This window comes from Aulonocara stuartgranti (genome assembly GCF_965226115.1).
Source record: "Aulonocara stuartgranti genome assembly, chromosome: 20".
Taxonomy (NCBI): Eukaryota; Metazoa; Chordata; class Actinopteri; order Cichliformes; family Cichlidae; genus Aulonocara; species Aulonocara stuartgranti.
In genome coordinates this window covers 15317136-15333413 of record NC_138956.1, presented here as the reverse complement: position 1 = coordinate 15333413, position 16278 = coordinate 15317136, and the positions used below count along the sequence as shown (strand labels likewise).

General features: G+C 40.1%; 1 protein-coding gene across 3 annotated transcripts in view; it reads left to right on the top strand.

Annotated features, from left to right (window-relative positions):
- klhdc8b (kelch domain containing 8B) overlaps positions 1 to 16278 on the top strand; it is a 272795-nt gene that overhangs the window by 162065 nt on the left and 94452 nt on the right. For all 3 annotated transcript variants that reach the window (XM_082518063.1, XM_082518061.1, XM_082518062.1), the window contains exon 4: positions 8813 to 8977. In XM_082518063.1, coding sequence (XP_082374189.1) covers positions 8813 to 8977 — 165 coding nt within the window. The remainder of the gene's footprint in view (positions 1 to 8812; positions 8978 to 16278) is intronic.

Below are 16278 nucleotides of genomic sequence, written 5' to 3'. Positions count from 1 at the left end.
CCATGTCTTGTTATCTTTATCTGTGTCAGCTGTGTTCCCATGTGTGGCCACTTCCCCTGATCATCCCTCTTGTGTATTTAGTCTCTGTGTTTCATGTAGTCTGTGTCGTGTCGTCTGTGTTACCACCCCCTGTGTTCCGTATCTCCAGCCATAGCTTTTTCTTAGTTTATGTCCAGTTTAGGTTTTCTGTTTGAACTATTACCCTTATACTGCCCTCGCTCTGGTTTGTTCTGTTATCAGCCATAATAAAAGGCTCGCTTTTGTTTAATCCACTCCTGCATCTTCGCTTGTGTTCGCGTCTGGGTCCAACACACACATTCCCACACGGTCTATCTCCACGGACCGTGACACTCAGTAAGAGATCTTGAGTATTTTCACTTTTATTTTTCTTTCTGTAACTTTGGAAACTTTGCAGGATGCCATGATTTGCATAACTATGGTGAGTGACATCATGCTAGAAGATAGGAACATACCAGATGGTGGCTCTGTAGTGTAGTGTCTAATACATTTGTCTATCACATCAAAGATCCCTGGATTGAGACCAGAGAGAAAACACAAATCCCCAGGAGGCTTGCATCAGGAAGGGTGTAAAAATCTGCTGTGGCGACCACTTGTGAATAAGGAAGTAGCTGAAAGAAGCTTCTGTTTGCAAGACAGATCAGCAACACTAACAGAGATAATGTGATGGAAAATATCTATATTGTTAGCTCTGCTGCATTTAAGACATTGAGTGGTATATGGTTTGCTGTCAGTGTAAAAACGGATAACAATGTGGAAAACATTGTTATCTGTTTTCAACTCACAGCCCTGAAAAAGTTGAACTTTTTGTCAACTTATTATTAATGGCTCTGTTGATGTCCTGTTTATGGCACAGAGCAAATTAAATTCACAAGTCAAACTGAACTGAGTTTTCAATTACAGAGTGCATGGAATAGTGATACAATTATCTTTGGTGGTTAATGGAGTTTTACCTGTTTGCATAACTCAGTTTTCACCATATCTTGTTACTGGGTTTTGATATTAAAAAACAGTCTGATAGTAGACACTGCGGAGGACTATCCATATTAGGGTTTTGTTTAAGGTTGTGTTGTTTTCAGTGTAGTCGACCAAGAACAAAAAGCATGAAATGAAAGCACTACACTACAGTGTCTGTTTTACAGTTTGGCATCCATGCTGAAAACATAGGAAGCTCAGGAAGTAAAGTTTCTTCTTTTTTTTCAATCCAGAAACATGTTTTGATGTAAGAAAAAAAACCTTCAAAGCTAAAACCCATTTTCTCCATGCTGATGATAGTGGGTGGTTTAAAAAAAGCATTTAAAAAATCGGTTGCATATTTTCTATAATTTTGTTCCTACTGTGCTATCATGATGGCAGCGCATCCAATACCAGGGCTGAACGCTGCATTAGTGGGGGATGCAAATGGATAAGGAGTAATGGGGAAAAAAATAGATGAGGGTGAATGATAAAAGGATAGGCAAGAGGAGAAAAAGGGAGGCCAAGAGGGGACGGATGAAACAGTCAATTAAAGCGAATGAGGGGACAAGAAAGGAAAATGATGAAAGTAAAGTGAAAGTTGCAGTGAGAAGAGCAAAAATGCAAAGGAAAATAATGATGAGGGACAGGCAGCGGGAGATCATCAAGACAGGGACACAGAGAGTGATGAAAGATGTTGTGCTGAAGAGGAATCGGAGCAGCACACTGAGTACATTACAAAAGAGAAGGATAAAAACATAAATGCAGTAACTCGCATACATCCACAGCGTGTCATGTCTGCCATCACTGGCATATTTGCACTTGTGTACGTCATTGTGTTTGATGATGCTTCAGGTAATGACTCATTGGTCTGGCATTGAGTGGTGACAGATTTTGCTCGCCAGGCATCAACCTGCCAAACAGCCACCCCATAAAGACTGTGTGTAGGGTACGCTGCAGTTGCCATGGAGTCTCCAGGGGTGATGGTCAGAGAATAGACCACAGTTTCCTTAATTAGAGGGCACAATTTGAGTACAGCTGGGCCAGAACACAAGAGCACACATGCCATTCCTGGTGGAAAACACACATCACAAGAATGTTCTATACCAGCGGCCCCCAACCTTTTTTGAGCCACGGACCCGTTTATGCCCGACAATATTTTCATGGACCGGCCTTTAAGGTGTCGCGGATAAATACAACAAAATAAAACTAGTACTGGTACCGAAAAAAAGAAAATTTATTCATAACACACGTGAAAAGACCCAGGAAAACCGAGTAAACGATAAAAACGATAACAAAATAACGCTGAAAACCGATTAAAAACCATGAAAACCATACATTTCACACCTGAGCCTCAACTCTCACGGCCCGGTACCAAACGACTCACGGACCGAGGCCCGGTGGGTTGCGGACCGCTGTTCTATACCACTCAGTAAGCCGTCTCCACAAACACATGACGCAGCATAGGAGACCCACCCCAACAGGACAAGACTTAGATGTAGGCGTGCATTTAAAGGAGAAAGGACACTCTGTCAAGATTTTTTGCCAGTGTTTACAATTTTGACAGAGAAGAGAGATGGTCTGAGAGAAAAGTAAAAGTGAATGCACATGAGATCCCTTTTCAGGCATTTAAACTGCCACTATCATCTCAGGTAATCTGAATAGTTCACATGATGGTTGGGTGGGGCAATTTCTCACAGAGGTTAGACCTGTCAGTGACAGGAGTGTAACTTTTTTCCCACACCGTGGCTCATGATCCATAGTGGGTTAACAACTCTTAGGGCCACTTCCAAGGGAAGAGCCCCCACTAAAGGTGCAGTACTGGGACTTCCCAGCAGTTGTTCTAAAATTGAAGAAGTGAAATGTGTTAAAAGCTAAAAGTCCAATGGCCTGTATTTCAAGTTTTCACTGTCACTTATTATCTTTCTATTCTCACTGTTTTCCTACAGGCTTTGGGTAGTGACAAAAAAAAAGATCATAAATGTCCTTCTCAGGGTCGTTGGGAGGATGAGAGTTTATATAGGAGTATAGTGTATGTAGTAGGGCTGGGCGATATATTGAGTTTTTTAAAAATATCGATATATTTTCATACGAGATATAAGATGTGACAATATCGTTTATAATCGATATAGTCTATGTTACGTTATAATTATACTTGTGGAGCCGCAGGTTTGCCTCTCTTTCGTCCACTTTTGTCTCTACGCAACATTACTCGGCCTCGCCTCTCCTTCACTGAACACAACTCCGCCTCCCCCATAGCTTCACCTGCAGGCAATGACAAGATGAAAGCGGAAAATCTCCGTTAGCGAGTTACCGTGCGTGGGGCTGGGCGGCGTCAACGTGTTAGCGAGCTAACCGCGCTAACGAGCTAACCGCGCTAACGACATGCAGCCCGGAGGGGCTGCACGGCCTAAAATCCTTTCATTTTCTCAAAAATCGACAGTGCACCTTATGTATGAATTCTGGTTGTGCTTACTGACCGCGAACCGATTTTATGTGGTACACAGCGCTCAGCAATCTGTCAAATGTTTTAATATAACTTTGCTAAGCTACGGAGCTGCACCGCTTGATGGATTGTCGGAGGATTACGGCTACCGAGGAGGAGCCTTGCGGAGTGATACGTACTGTGTGTGTATAAGGACCACAAATGGCACCTGTTCAGAGACGTGGTGCAGCTGTGAAATCTGTCTCTTTGTTATTAAGCTCAGCGTCTATTAGTTTACATTTTGACTGCACAATTGTGAGCTTTTTGTTATGCACAAAAACAACGTTGTTTTCTTTTATTTATGGACCATGATTATTTAATAAATGCTGATAATTAATTTTTGAGTAATTTCTTCATGTACATCTACGCTGTATGTAAATAAAAGTGCCCGTGTGACATCTGGGACACAGTGTGACTAAGAACTCTCTTTTTGTTCTTAACTTATGGCTTTAAAAAAAAAAATATCGAGATATATATCTTATATCGCCATCCAGCTAAAAAATATCGAGATATGAATTTTGGGTCATATCGCCCAGCCCTAGTATGTAGTTCTATGAACAACTAAGTACAGTTTATTGAACACTGGCTTCAGAAATCAGGTGAAGAGATCAGATTTATTTTAATGCATTTGGTTTGGAGTTATATACAGTCGTGTGCGTAGTCATCTTTTGTACCAGTGCACTGTGATTTTGGTTTCCACAGCAGAATCAAAGTTCTTACTTTAGTTCTAGATCTGTAAAATATCTTGGGATTCTCCATTTAAATTGTCTGCCATATGTGACATGTGTTTGACTGCAGGTTTAAAAAAGGATGCGTTGAACAGTCCTATCAAAACTGCTAGTAGACTTGTACCATCAGTGAGCGTGTAAGCCCCACATTCATTTTTTTTCTGAAAGTACAACTCCTCTCTCTTAATTTGGGTGCAGGATCTTCTAGTTAAAAACACAGGGAGAACGTTCCTCAAAAGGTTTTCGTTCCTTGGGGGAAAGTTCCTGTGGAAACACACATTGCTTCCATGTAGTGCAGAGCATTGAGCTTTTTGTCTCAGTGTTGACTTTTAGTCTTGCCACTTAATTCATCCAATTTGAATTTTCCACACTAGTGATTTCTTTTGAACTGTGATTTATCCGTTATACCACCTTTAAAATGGATACAATATAGGTTAAATTACTGAATCAGTTGGTCGTAACTTTGTATTGTTGGATTAGGGCCTAGTGCATTAGTCCATTGGGTTTTTACCCTGATAAATCAAGACTTCAAATGTAGGTAATGCAGAGTACTACTAATTTATACAAAATAGTTCAAGTGTGGCTTCATCTTTTGTCTTTTCCCATTTGGTGTATTTGCTGTGAAATCCTGGCAGCATACAGCATCTTTGATTTATTGTCTGATAAAACCAAACCATCCCCAGAGAGCATGTTTAAAGGGAATTATTACAAATCCAGGCTCTCCTCCGTGCATGTTTAATGATTTTCCCTACATTTAATCTCAGGGAAAGTAGGTTCTGATTTCATTGTACTAGGAAAGTCTTATCATGCTGCTGCGGCAAAGTGTTAAAGCTCAAGTGAAAGTAATTTAGCCAGACAGAATGTTTGACAGGTATTTTCTTTGTGCACTGTTGAATTACTTTACACACATCCTGCATGTAAAATTCTTTGCTCCCTTACAGACACTAACACATACACCTGCCTGATTGTTATTTCTCCCTGTGTTATCTTTTCTGTTTTACCTTTGGCACTCGCACACAGAAATGATCAGAAATTCAGCATCCTGTCAATATTCTTTTTCTTTGTTTTTCTTTTCTGTTTTATAGAATATCAATTTAGGATTTAGAAAGTCGTCATTGAGGCCACAGTTCACCTTAAAATCTAATATACATTTGTTTTCTGCATGCAGTTAGCTAATGTTCCAGTCTTTCTGATAACAGCACTGAATTTTGCCGTGATCACACACGCAGGCACAGGTGCACCCTCACAAAGGGAAACCAACACTAGTTATGGTTTCAAGACTGGTTATGATTTCACATTGTTCACTCTGAAGTGTGCATCTGTCTGTCATTGTAGACTGTGAGGTGTCAGCACTTAGTAGAAAAAGAAAGGGGATTCAGGATCCAGCACATGCACTCACATGCACACAAACTTAAACACAGGAGCCTTCATTTCCTGGAGATTGTTATTCACTTCATCGTTTCCTTGTCTTTGCTAGCCTTCACTTGGTGAACCTTTATGTTTTGACAGTGTGGAGATTGCATCTCATGTTGTGAATACTGACAGAGTGACAGGTCTGAAGTTCTTCTAGTGCCATTTTCATTAACCTGTCTTCTTCATTGATTGGAACAAAGCAATACTTTCTAAGTTTTTAAGTGCTTATAGGGCTGAAGTAGGTATATAGGATAGCATAGAATAGAACAGAATAGAATAGCTCTTTTTTGTCATTGTACATGTACAACAAAATTAAGAGTACTCCACACGAACTGTGCAGGAGTAAAAAAATAAAAAGTAAACACATCAGGAATAAATAACTAGAGGAAGTCTAGAGGAATGTGTACAAAACAATAGAAAGGCACACAATGGAGAGCAAAGTGCTCAGAGTGGCCTGAGTGATGAGGGTTACTCAGACCATGGCACAGATTGGAGAGGTAGGCACGGGTGGGGTGTGGGGATAGTGTTTGTTGACAGTGCGAATGGCCCAGGGGAAGAAGCTGTTTGTGAGGCTGGAGGTGTGGGACCCTATTGACCTGAGGTGCCGACCAGAGGGCAGCAGGTAACAGGTGGTGGGCGGGGTGCAAGGGGTCACCTGTGATGGCCCTCGTTTTCCTGAGACAGGAGGATCTGGCGATGGTCTCCAGGGGTGGCAGAGGGCAGCCAGGGATTTTTTTGGCTGTGTTAATTTACCCTCTGCACAGACTTCTTGTTCTCAGTTGTGGACCATGCGTACCAAACAACCAGGCAGTAGAAGAGCATTATCCCCATCTGAATAATGGGCCCAGCATAAAAGCTAATTTTTTTCCACATATGTCTCTCATTTTGTTTTTTTCCCCCTTTTTCCTTCTTGTTTTTTGTTTATTTGTGTATAAAAGTCAACAGTTTCCTTAAGACAACTAAAGATTATTATCATGGGTCAGGTCCATGCTAACATGCCACTGTCTTGTGTTGCTTATGCTATACTCAACAAGAAAAATTCAAGTCATGCCAAAATTATAATTATTATTAGTATATTAATTATGTATCAAGTTATATTTATGGAATGCAATGGAGACTACAAAAAGTCTATTTGGTAGCCATCGATCAGATGGCCAGAACCTTCACCTCTGACTGCCATCAACCCCACTAAGCACCGGCCCAAACGCATGCCTAGGCAGGCCTCAGGCAGACCCAGGACTTGCTGGAGAGATTAGATCTGCTGGGGAATGTCTTGGTCTTGTATCTTCATGGGATAGATTCAACAAGGTGCTGGAAGTAAACTTCAGAGATTTTGGTCCATATTGACATGATAGCATCAAACAATTGTTGCAGATTCATCAGTTGCACATCCACGATGCCAATCTCCTGTTCTGCTACATCACAAAGGTGCTTTGTTGGATTGAGATCTGGTGACTGTTTGATCATCTGTTGGTCAGCATAGGGAACTCATTTTCATGTTTAAGAAACCAGTTTGAGATGATCTGTGCCTTGTGACATGACTCAAAATCCGGTTGGAAACAACAATCTAAAGATGGGTACACTATGGTCATAAAGAGACATGGTCAGTAACAATACACAGGTAGCCTGTGGCTTTACTTTATGAGACTTAATTGGTACTAAGGTACTATTCCCCACAACATTACACCACCACCAGCCTGAACTGCTGATAAAAAGCAGGATGTATCCATGCTTTCATGTTTTTCGCAACACATTCTTACACTAACACAAATGTTGCAGCAAACAGACTCATTAAACCAGGCAAAGTTTTCTCAATGTTCTATTGTCCAATTCTGGTGAGCATGTGTGCATAGCAGATAAAGTTTCCTGTTCTTAGCTGACAGGAACTGCACCCTGTATGATCTTCTAATGCTCAAAGTCAAAAAAATTACTATTCTTTCCCATTTATCTGCTCTGTTTTTCAACTTCATAAGGTCATCTTGACCATTTTTACATGCTTGTAGTTCAAGTTGAGTTCTGTGTGCCCTGGGGGTTGGTGACATGTAATTGGCTGATTAGATATTTGCAGGTTTACCTAAACAAGTGAGTGTGCATTTATTTTATTTAATGTATTTTTGCCTTTACTATTATTTTTCAGTGATTTTAAAAAAGTAAAAAAAAAAAAGAAGTAAAAATGTCATATTTTTATGAATGGTCTTCAAACTTTACAACAATATACTACACCTTCAGGGACATTGGTACCCAGGTTGGGGAAGCATTTGTCCTTGACCTTCATTGTAAGGACCCAAGCTCAAAGTAATATTTAATAATAAATGGTATGGAGAAAGCAGTAAAACACTCATTTAATTTTTTTCAATACGACGCCCTGCAACGTCAGAGTGAAATATATATATATACATATATATATTTATATATATGTATATATTTGCTCCAGTCTTGCCACATGATATGCACAATGACAGTGTTCTTGCTGCACCACTTGTTCCATGTACAATAGTAAAATAGGATTTAGTCAGTCCTAAGTGTTGAACTGTGTGAGGATAGCATTCTGAGTGACAGATTTATTATTGCTCTATTCTTCACAGTTTAAGTCACAGCTTCCTTGGTTCACCATCTGCTTGGCTCACTGAGTTGCTCTGTTCCCTCTAGTCTTGTCCCCCTCTCTTTCTCCACATTTAAGTTGTCACGACTTCTTAGAGCACTAATGGGCTGTTAATCTCCATCTCTCATCAGTTCTGTTCTGTTACGTTTTGTTCTCTTTTCTCTTCCCTCTTCCTTTCTTCCCCTTCTCCTGCAGTATATCACCAGGAGCACCTTCTTTGCTGGCTCAGCACTTCCCCTCTCTTTCCCCCTTGCCTTTCTGTAATGACACTGCAGCATTTAGGAGTGTTTGTGTGTGTCCTTGTGGAAAAAAGTTGTTCGTGTGGCAGTTTTTTGATATAGATATTGCAGATTGTTTGGATAACTGTAGACGGATGAGACGGATAGCCATCATGACAGGTAGAGCAGAAATGGCGAGATGAAAGAGTGCAGCTCTTGGCCCTTCGGAGAGGTGTTGGCAGCGTTTTTTCCTCAGTTCACTGCACATTAGCTTAACAAGGCTGAGAACAAATATACTGACCACAGTTGAACACTGTTGAACTAAGAGTAGAGTGTAATGAGATCCTTTAAAAAGCTCTTAATAAGCTCTTTTTTTTCTCTTTTCTCTCTGCAGATGGAAAAGTGTATGCGCTGGGGGGCATGGGTGCAGACACAACACCACAGGCCCTGGTTAGGGTGTATGATGCAGAGAAGGACCAATGGCACCCAATGACATCTATGCCCACACCGCGGTATGGAGCCACGCCCTTCGTAAGAGGAACCAAAATCTACGTGATGGGTAGGAAATACATCATGCAGATGTTATACTGCTAGCATGTGCGTGTTAGCATATACTGACATTTACCTTAAAGCTGTAGAGAAATACATGACTTCCTGCCAGTGGTGCTCCATTAGGCTGATCTCTCTCCTTTTAGTCTCAGACAGCGTTGTCTTAAAGCTCCTTATCTGTCATTTAATATGTGCACCCAACCTTTAGATCACTGCCATCTTGTGTTACCATTTGGTATTTCTACTGAAAGCTGTTCTTACATCAGTCTCAAAGTATAGTTGTCTGTCTGTGAGAGTGTGTCTATCTCCTGTTTACAATGACAGAAGCTGGGCAAGAGGCCAGCAGTTATTTTTCTGGTGCTTTGCACATGCACATTGTGGACAAACTGCTGCTGGTCTGCTTTTACCACGCTCAGATCAGAAACACAGCTAGCATTATCAACTAAATAAGCTTCTGTACTTTAACTTTGTAACAGATGAATTTCCTCTTGCAAACCACCCTGCCTATCATGCATGATGTAGAAAAGAAGAAGTATGAAAAACACATTAATAAGGAAAGCTGTGACAATGAGTAAGCAGGGAACGCAGCTCTGACCATGTCAGGTCTAATAAAACAGGTGAACAGGCGAACAGGTGCAGGTTCAGTAAAGACTGATGTCTGAACCTGCTGTTTTGCCAAAATTCTACCTTCAGGTTTAATCCATATTTTAATACCACTAGTTGATATTGACAGTTAATCATTTCACGTACCTCTTATTAAATTCATATTTTAATATACTAGGCCTGTATGTTCATTTCGTCACTCATCCAAGTGACTTCTTCAGTCTCCGCTCACTGCAGGTTTCCCCAATCTTTTAAACAGAACATTTGCATAAGGACTGAAACTGGCACCAGTGCCAAACAATGGGCTGGGAGGTTTGTTTCTTGATCATTAATATGCAAAATGGCATGACCATCGATCAACAACCAATGATCAAAGACCAATCATCAATGGCCATGAGTACCGTTCACAGATAGTTGAGGAATGGTTGCAATCACAGTATTTTAAGATGGTGAAAGATGTAGCCTTAGGCCCCCTCCTCGATTCAGAGATGGTCTTTCGCTTTTCACATAAATGGTCTCTTTGACTCTGTGCTCAAACCAGCGTTCCTCCCTGTCCTGGATGTGCACATCCTCATCAATGAAAGAGTGTCCACTGGCCTGTAGGTGTAAATAGACTGCAGAGACCTGGTCTGACAAGGTGGCTATTCTGTGTTGTGCCATCTGCAAAGCCAGAGGTTGTTGCATGGCAACCTCCTGGCACCTAACAGCATACACTACATTACTCTGTTTGTGCCGTGAGACCGAATACTTGGGGTGGACAATTTTTGGCGCAGCATGTTTTAGGTTTTGAAAGCCACAGAGTGTTTAGAGAAAATGCATCTCAGCTCTTTTCCCATGCTCCTGACACATAAGGGATCACTAAGGGTTTGTGCTTAGGCAGCAGTTGTCTCTTCTGGATTGCCTGGAGCTCTCTTTAGGTGCCTTCCCAGCTTCCCAGACAACAAATGTCCAGGTGGGATAACCACCTTTACTCAGGGAGTTCTTGATATGAATACAAAGCATGTTCCCATCATTACAATGGATTTTTAGTGAATGTGAAATTAGTCTTTTTCATTGGTTTTTCCCTTGGACCTCCCACAGGGATGTCATTTTTGTGCAGTTTCTTAATTATTGTTGAATCATGAACTTTGAGCTTAGCTGACACAAGTGCGGCCAACATATATCTAAATGTTGTTCTGGGTTCTTATCTGACCTCCTGGATGAGTCACTGATGCATCCTTGGAGTAATTTTGGCAGACCGACCACTCCTGGGAAGTTTCACCAGTGTTTCAAGTTTTCCAGTTAAAGGATAAAGGCTTTCTCTGTCATTTACTCGAGCGCCCTAAACCTTAGAAATGACTTTGTAACCCATCAATATTTTTTTGTTTAAAGTAATTGGAGGTTATTTCAACACTTAAAATTTTAGTGTTTAAAATGTGTTTACATTTCATTTCCAAATGAACTCTGTGAGTTTTGAGACACAGCAGTCATCTGTCAAATGCCCCCAAAAGATTCACATGTCCTCTTGTGCTGTAAGAGGGTTGATTAATGGGTCACTGTAACATGGAGACCTTTGTTTCAAACCAGTCTTTTTAATTATTACTTAATAATTACTTTTCCACAAATTAACCTAAGCCTATGCTATGGTATACTGCATATTACTGTAATGTTGTTATTATTGGCAACAAAGAAGCAATTTCTTAATCCAAACCAAATGACTGTGCCTAAATCTAACAGTTTTGTCACATATCTGGATAAGAGTGATCTTTATTGTTGGTGGTTGATGTCTACTGCTGGTATTGGTCATATCAGGGGGGTAAATGACCTAAATAGTCACCTAAAGGTCTTTTTGTACCTTAAGCTGAGCTGATGCTTCCCTTATATCTCAGGTATATGGAGCATAAATATTGGACTGACGTTCTGTTGGTAGGTAGAAGTTTGTCAGTTAATAAGTTTTAATCTTGCTTGACTTGATGGAAAAACAAATAAAAGTGAAATTAATACAACAATGCAAAAGTGTTCTGATACAAGAAACACTGTGTTTCTTGTATCAGTGTTTCCTGTGTTTTAAAAGATTAATTGGGGAATATCCGTTTGCCTCGTAATGAGCTCTCCCACACATGAGTTATAAAGTGTGAGAAAACAGAGAGAGACGAGGTCAAAGCAGGTGGAGTTCAGATGGTGTTCATTTATCTGATGACTCAGTGTAACACTGATATATATGTGAAGAAATCAGTTTATCACAGGTCAAACAACAACATCCATCACCCTGACAAATGATTGCTGTCTGCCACAAAGTGACCTCCCTTTCATCATCAGGTAAACAAGCTGACATTTGGGCAATGTGGCTGCAAACCGAATTCTATATTCACGTAAAAACAACAGATGTGCAGGCGCATCCTGCACTCTTTTAGCACTGCATCATGGCTCAGGGGGTTGGGGATCGCATCTGTAACCGGAAGGTCGCCGGTTCGATCCCTGGGCTCTCTGTCCTGGTCGTTGTGTCCTTGGGCAAGACACTTTACCCTACTTGCCTACTGGTGTTGGCCAGAGGGGCCGATGGCACGATATGGCAGCCTCGCTTCTGTCAGTCTGCCCCAGGGCAGCTGTGGCTACAACTGTAGCTTGCCTCCACCAGTGTATGAATGTGAGAGTGAATGAATAGTGGTATTGTAAAGCGCTTTGGGTGCCTAGAAAAGCGCTATATAAATCCAATCCATTATTATTATTATTATTATAAGAAATGGCATAGCACCTTAAATGTAATTCAGTGTCTGCTACCTATGATGTAACCTAACACTGAACACCACGGCCACCGGTCCAACACACAACAATACTTTTGTACTTTTATGCAGCAGGCATCGTATGTCAAACTGCACAGTGTTTGCGTGTTTGCAGATATTTGTTGAGCAGTAAGAAATACAGCATTTGAAATAACGTGTTAAAAAAAATGCAGTCACTTTATGCTCTTCAATACTATCTCAAATGAATCAGGCTAACTTTATCCTGTGAAGATTGTCCTATAAATGATGTCTTTTGTATGTTATTGTTTGCTTCATTTAACTTAAAATCAGTTTGATGTTTGCAGGCATATTATGACAGGAAATAATAACTCCCACCACATGTCTTAAAGTTTATTGAAACGTTCCCGTTTTAAAATTGTGAGGAGCAGAAAGTAGAGATTTTGTGTTAAAATGTAGTGAGTAAAAACAAATGGCAAATAATGTAAAATAAATTCAGAAGTACAGATATCAATTAAATATGACACTTCTAAATAATTATAGTAACAAAATATGTGTACTTCATCTACTTTCCACCTCTGCTTGGTGTCCTGGACAACAAATGTTTGCATATCAGCTGCTTTAGTGGAGAAGAGGAAAGATTGGCTTCTTCTTTAAAACCAACTCCTAAGTTTCAACAAAATCACATGGTATAGTAAAAATAGCCACAAAAACAAATAAACAAAAAAAATCCAAAAACAAACAAAGAAAATCTTTAAGTTTTAAGTAGAAGAGTAAACTCATTCATGTTGGTGTGGCTGCAGCTAATGATGCCGGGAAGTGCATGGGACAGAGAGCGATGACTAGTCTAAAGTGCAGCCACGTGGTCTGTGCACAGATGGGAGTTTAATCATATTATATCACATTAGACACAGACTAATTTGTAATATACGAAGAGAATATAAATAATTTATGCCGTTTTTTTAAGCTGTCTCTCTCTCTCTCTCTGTGACTGTAATGTCTTCTCGCTGGGATTGCGTTAAAGCTTTACCGTACCTTGCACATTCATGCTGCTTCTACAGCTGCTGCTGCACTTGAGGGGGTTGTTCTCTTCAGCGGGTGCTTGAACCTCTTTTCATTTAAATTCCCTGTGTTCCCAGTCAACAGTGGCCTTGCTGGCAAATGACGTAACTCACGAGGCTTCCCAGCGCTTTGAAATTCGTGTGCCTACCTGCCTACGTGTGTTCACAGTACACATCAAGGATTTTGCAGCAGCGTCGTGGTTAGCAATCAGCACACGTGCAGCTGAAAAACAGTTGTCAGCAAAGTGAAGGATGACGAAAAAGATTATTCAGTGAAACAAATACACTAGTGTAAAAACACACACAGCACTGGATGAATACTGCACCACACTTCATCAACAGCAAATAATGATAAAGAATCTAAATCATGACAAAAACAAACATCTTCATTTTTACCACTGAATTTACTGCATCAGGCCAACAAGTAAATCATAAATGGTGTTTAACCAGCCAGCAGTCTGTACTTTCACCCCCAGTAAGAATCTTGGATAGCTGATGAATTACTGTAACAACAAACATCACAAATCTCAGAATGCACACCATTACACGGCAGTTTTCCTGCTTATTCTTTTTTTATTGGCAGCTCGGGAGACATCCAAGTGTTGGCTTCTGCTGGAGGCAAAAGTGAGAAATGCTTACAGCAACATACATATACCATTTCAACCATTTGTTACTGAACCACAATGTAATATATATTCCTTATCAGCCAATGTGGAACACAGAATGGACATGAATAAAGAGCAAACAATATGAAAGAGGACAACAGCAATCTGGCACAGCAGTAGCTAACTTACTCATAAAATAAAGTTAAACAAGATGTTTTAGTTAATAATAGCTACAACTGAAAAATGTATATTAGTATATTTGCTCTAATGAATGTCTATGTAAATTATTTTTAACACATGAAACAAACAGTTTTCCTTAAGATTTACAATGTGTAGGTATTTATTTAGTCATTTATGCGCTAAAGGTGGATCTCCTGTCTCCTCCTTACTTCTTTTAAATTTTAAATTTGTTGACAATTGACATGACAGTTTTGATCAGCAAATAGCTAATATTGCTACACCGATAGTATTGGTTATATTAAAAAAATAAGGAAGGCTCTATAATTCACATTTGTAGAATGCACTCCACACACACATTGTTTATGCTCAGAGATGTCTCGTTTATTTAGGGTTCTTTATGCAACAACCCACAGTCTGGTCAGCGCTGGTCTCAGCTTTTCCAACAACCCCGTCTCTCGTCTCCTGCCTCACTAAAAAGGGGAAAAAAGACTCATCAGTCCAAACACCGCCAGCTGTGTTCTCACCTGCCTCCCCGGCACTGCCCCCTTGAGCTCACTGCACCACTCCTCCCCTGCAGTTGAGCCAGGGAGCACACCTCTGCCACTATGTTATTTTTATGTTACCCTTACCCAAATGTTTACTGCGACTTTACTGCACATCTACAGTGCTAACATGCTAATGTTTTTCAGATACCCACCTGAGACCCAACCTATTCATTTATTCTCTGTGTAATATCATATAGAAGTCTGAAGGTTAGGATTTGAAATCACGTGCGATCATATTTCACCAACAAAGTATACCTGGAGAAATTTAGCTTATGCCAATACTGGCTAGCTTGGTAAGCAGTGATGCTGAATGCGCTACTAATATCACCTTAGGAGGCCATTTGATACACTGCAGGTTTTGGTGCTTGCAATAGTTTTTTAGTTTTGGATGCTTTAGTCTTTTTTTTTAATAATTGCTATGTTAATTATGCCAATTTAAAATGCTCTGATGTTAAAATGGTTACAAAGCCCAGACACAGATTCAGTGGTAGCTAATGTTTAATTAGGTTGGTGGAGTTTACTGTTGCTACATTAACATATTTTAATGGATGTAATTTCACTTTTTCCTGTCTCTGTACAAATGTAGAGCCAAAGTATGGATGCTTGTTGTCTTCCACTGGTGACAGACTGTAATTTTAACCTGTACAGTAGTGACTGGTTGGAGATGTGGTATTGATTTGATTTGTATTACTGATATTGGTCTTTCACTCCCTAGGACTGTTGTGGATGCTCACAAAATGATTATTAATGATTAGCAGGATTAGTATTTTCTCACTAACTAGCTACAAATAATACATAGATAAATTGTGTTTGGAGCTTGTCAGCTGTTGAAACAGACAACAGTGAACCACACAGTTCATGAAACAGTCCTTTGATGCTCTTACATACCGATCCCAAATGGTGGTCTGCAAAGCTCCTTCATTCTCAGCATCTGTCAGTCATAACAATTAACCAAGTTGCTAATAAAAAAAGAGCTATTCAGAAAATCAATTAACCGTAATTCATCTTCGTTAAAAGAACCTAGTAAGAAAATGGAACAAATTAAAATATTAATAATACAGATTATGCATGGGTCTCCCGCTATATGATTGTACCTTAGCGCTGGCTTCTACCTTTAGCTATGGAGGCTCATGAAGCAACGGGCTAAAGACTAATGGATTCTTTTGTTTTTTGTTTTTTTTTATTGTCCAGATTTCTGTCTGTTACAGTGGGGCAAAATAGTATTTAGTCAGCCACCGATTGTGCAAGTTCCCCCACCTAAAATGATGACAGAGGTCAGTAATTTGCACCAGAGGTACACTTCAACTGTGAGAGACAGAATGTGAAAAAAAAATCCATGAATCCACATGGTAGGATTTGTAAAGAATTTATTCGTAAATCAGGGTGGAAAATAAGTATTTGGTCAATAACAAAAATACAACTCAATACTTTGTAACATAACCTTTGTTGGCAATAACAGAGGTCAAACGTTTACTATAGGTCTTTACCAGGTTTGCACACACAGTAGCTGGTATTTTGGCCCATTCCTCCATGCAGATCTTCTCGAGAGCAGTGATGTTTTGGGGCTGTTGCCGAGCAACACGGACTTTCAACTCCC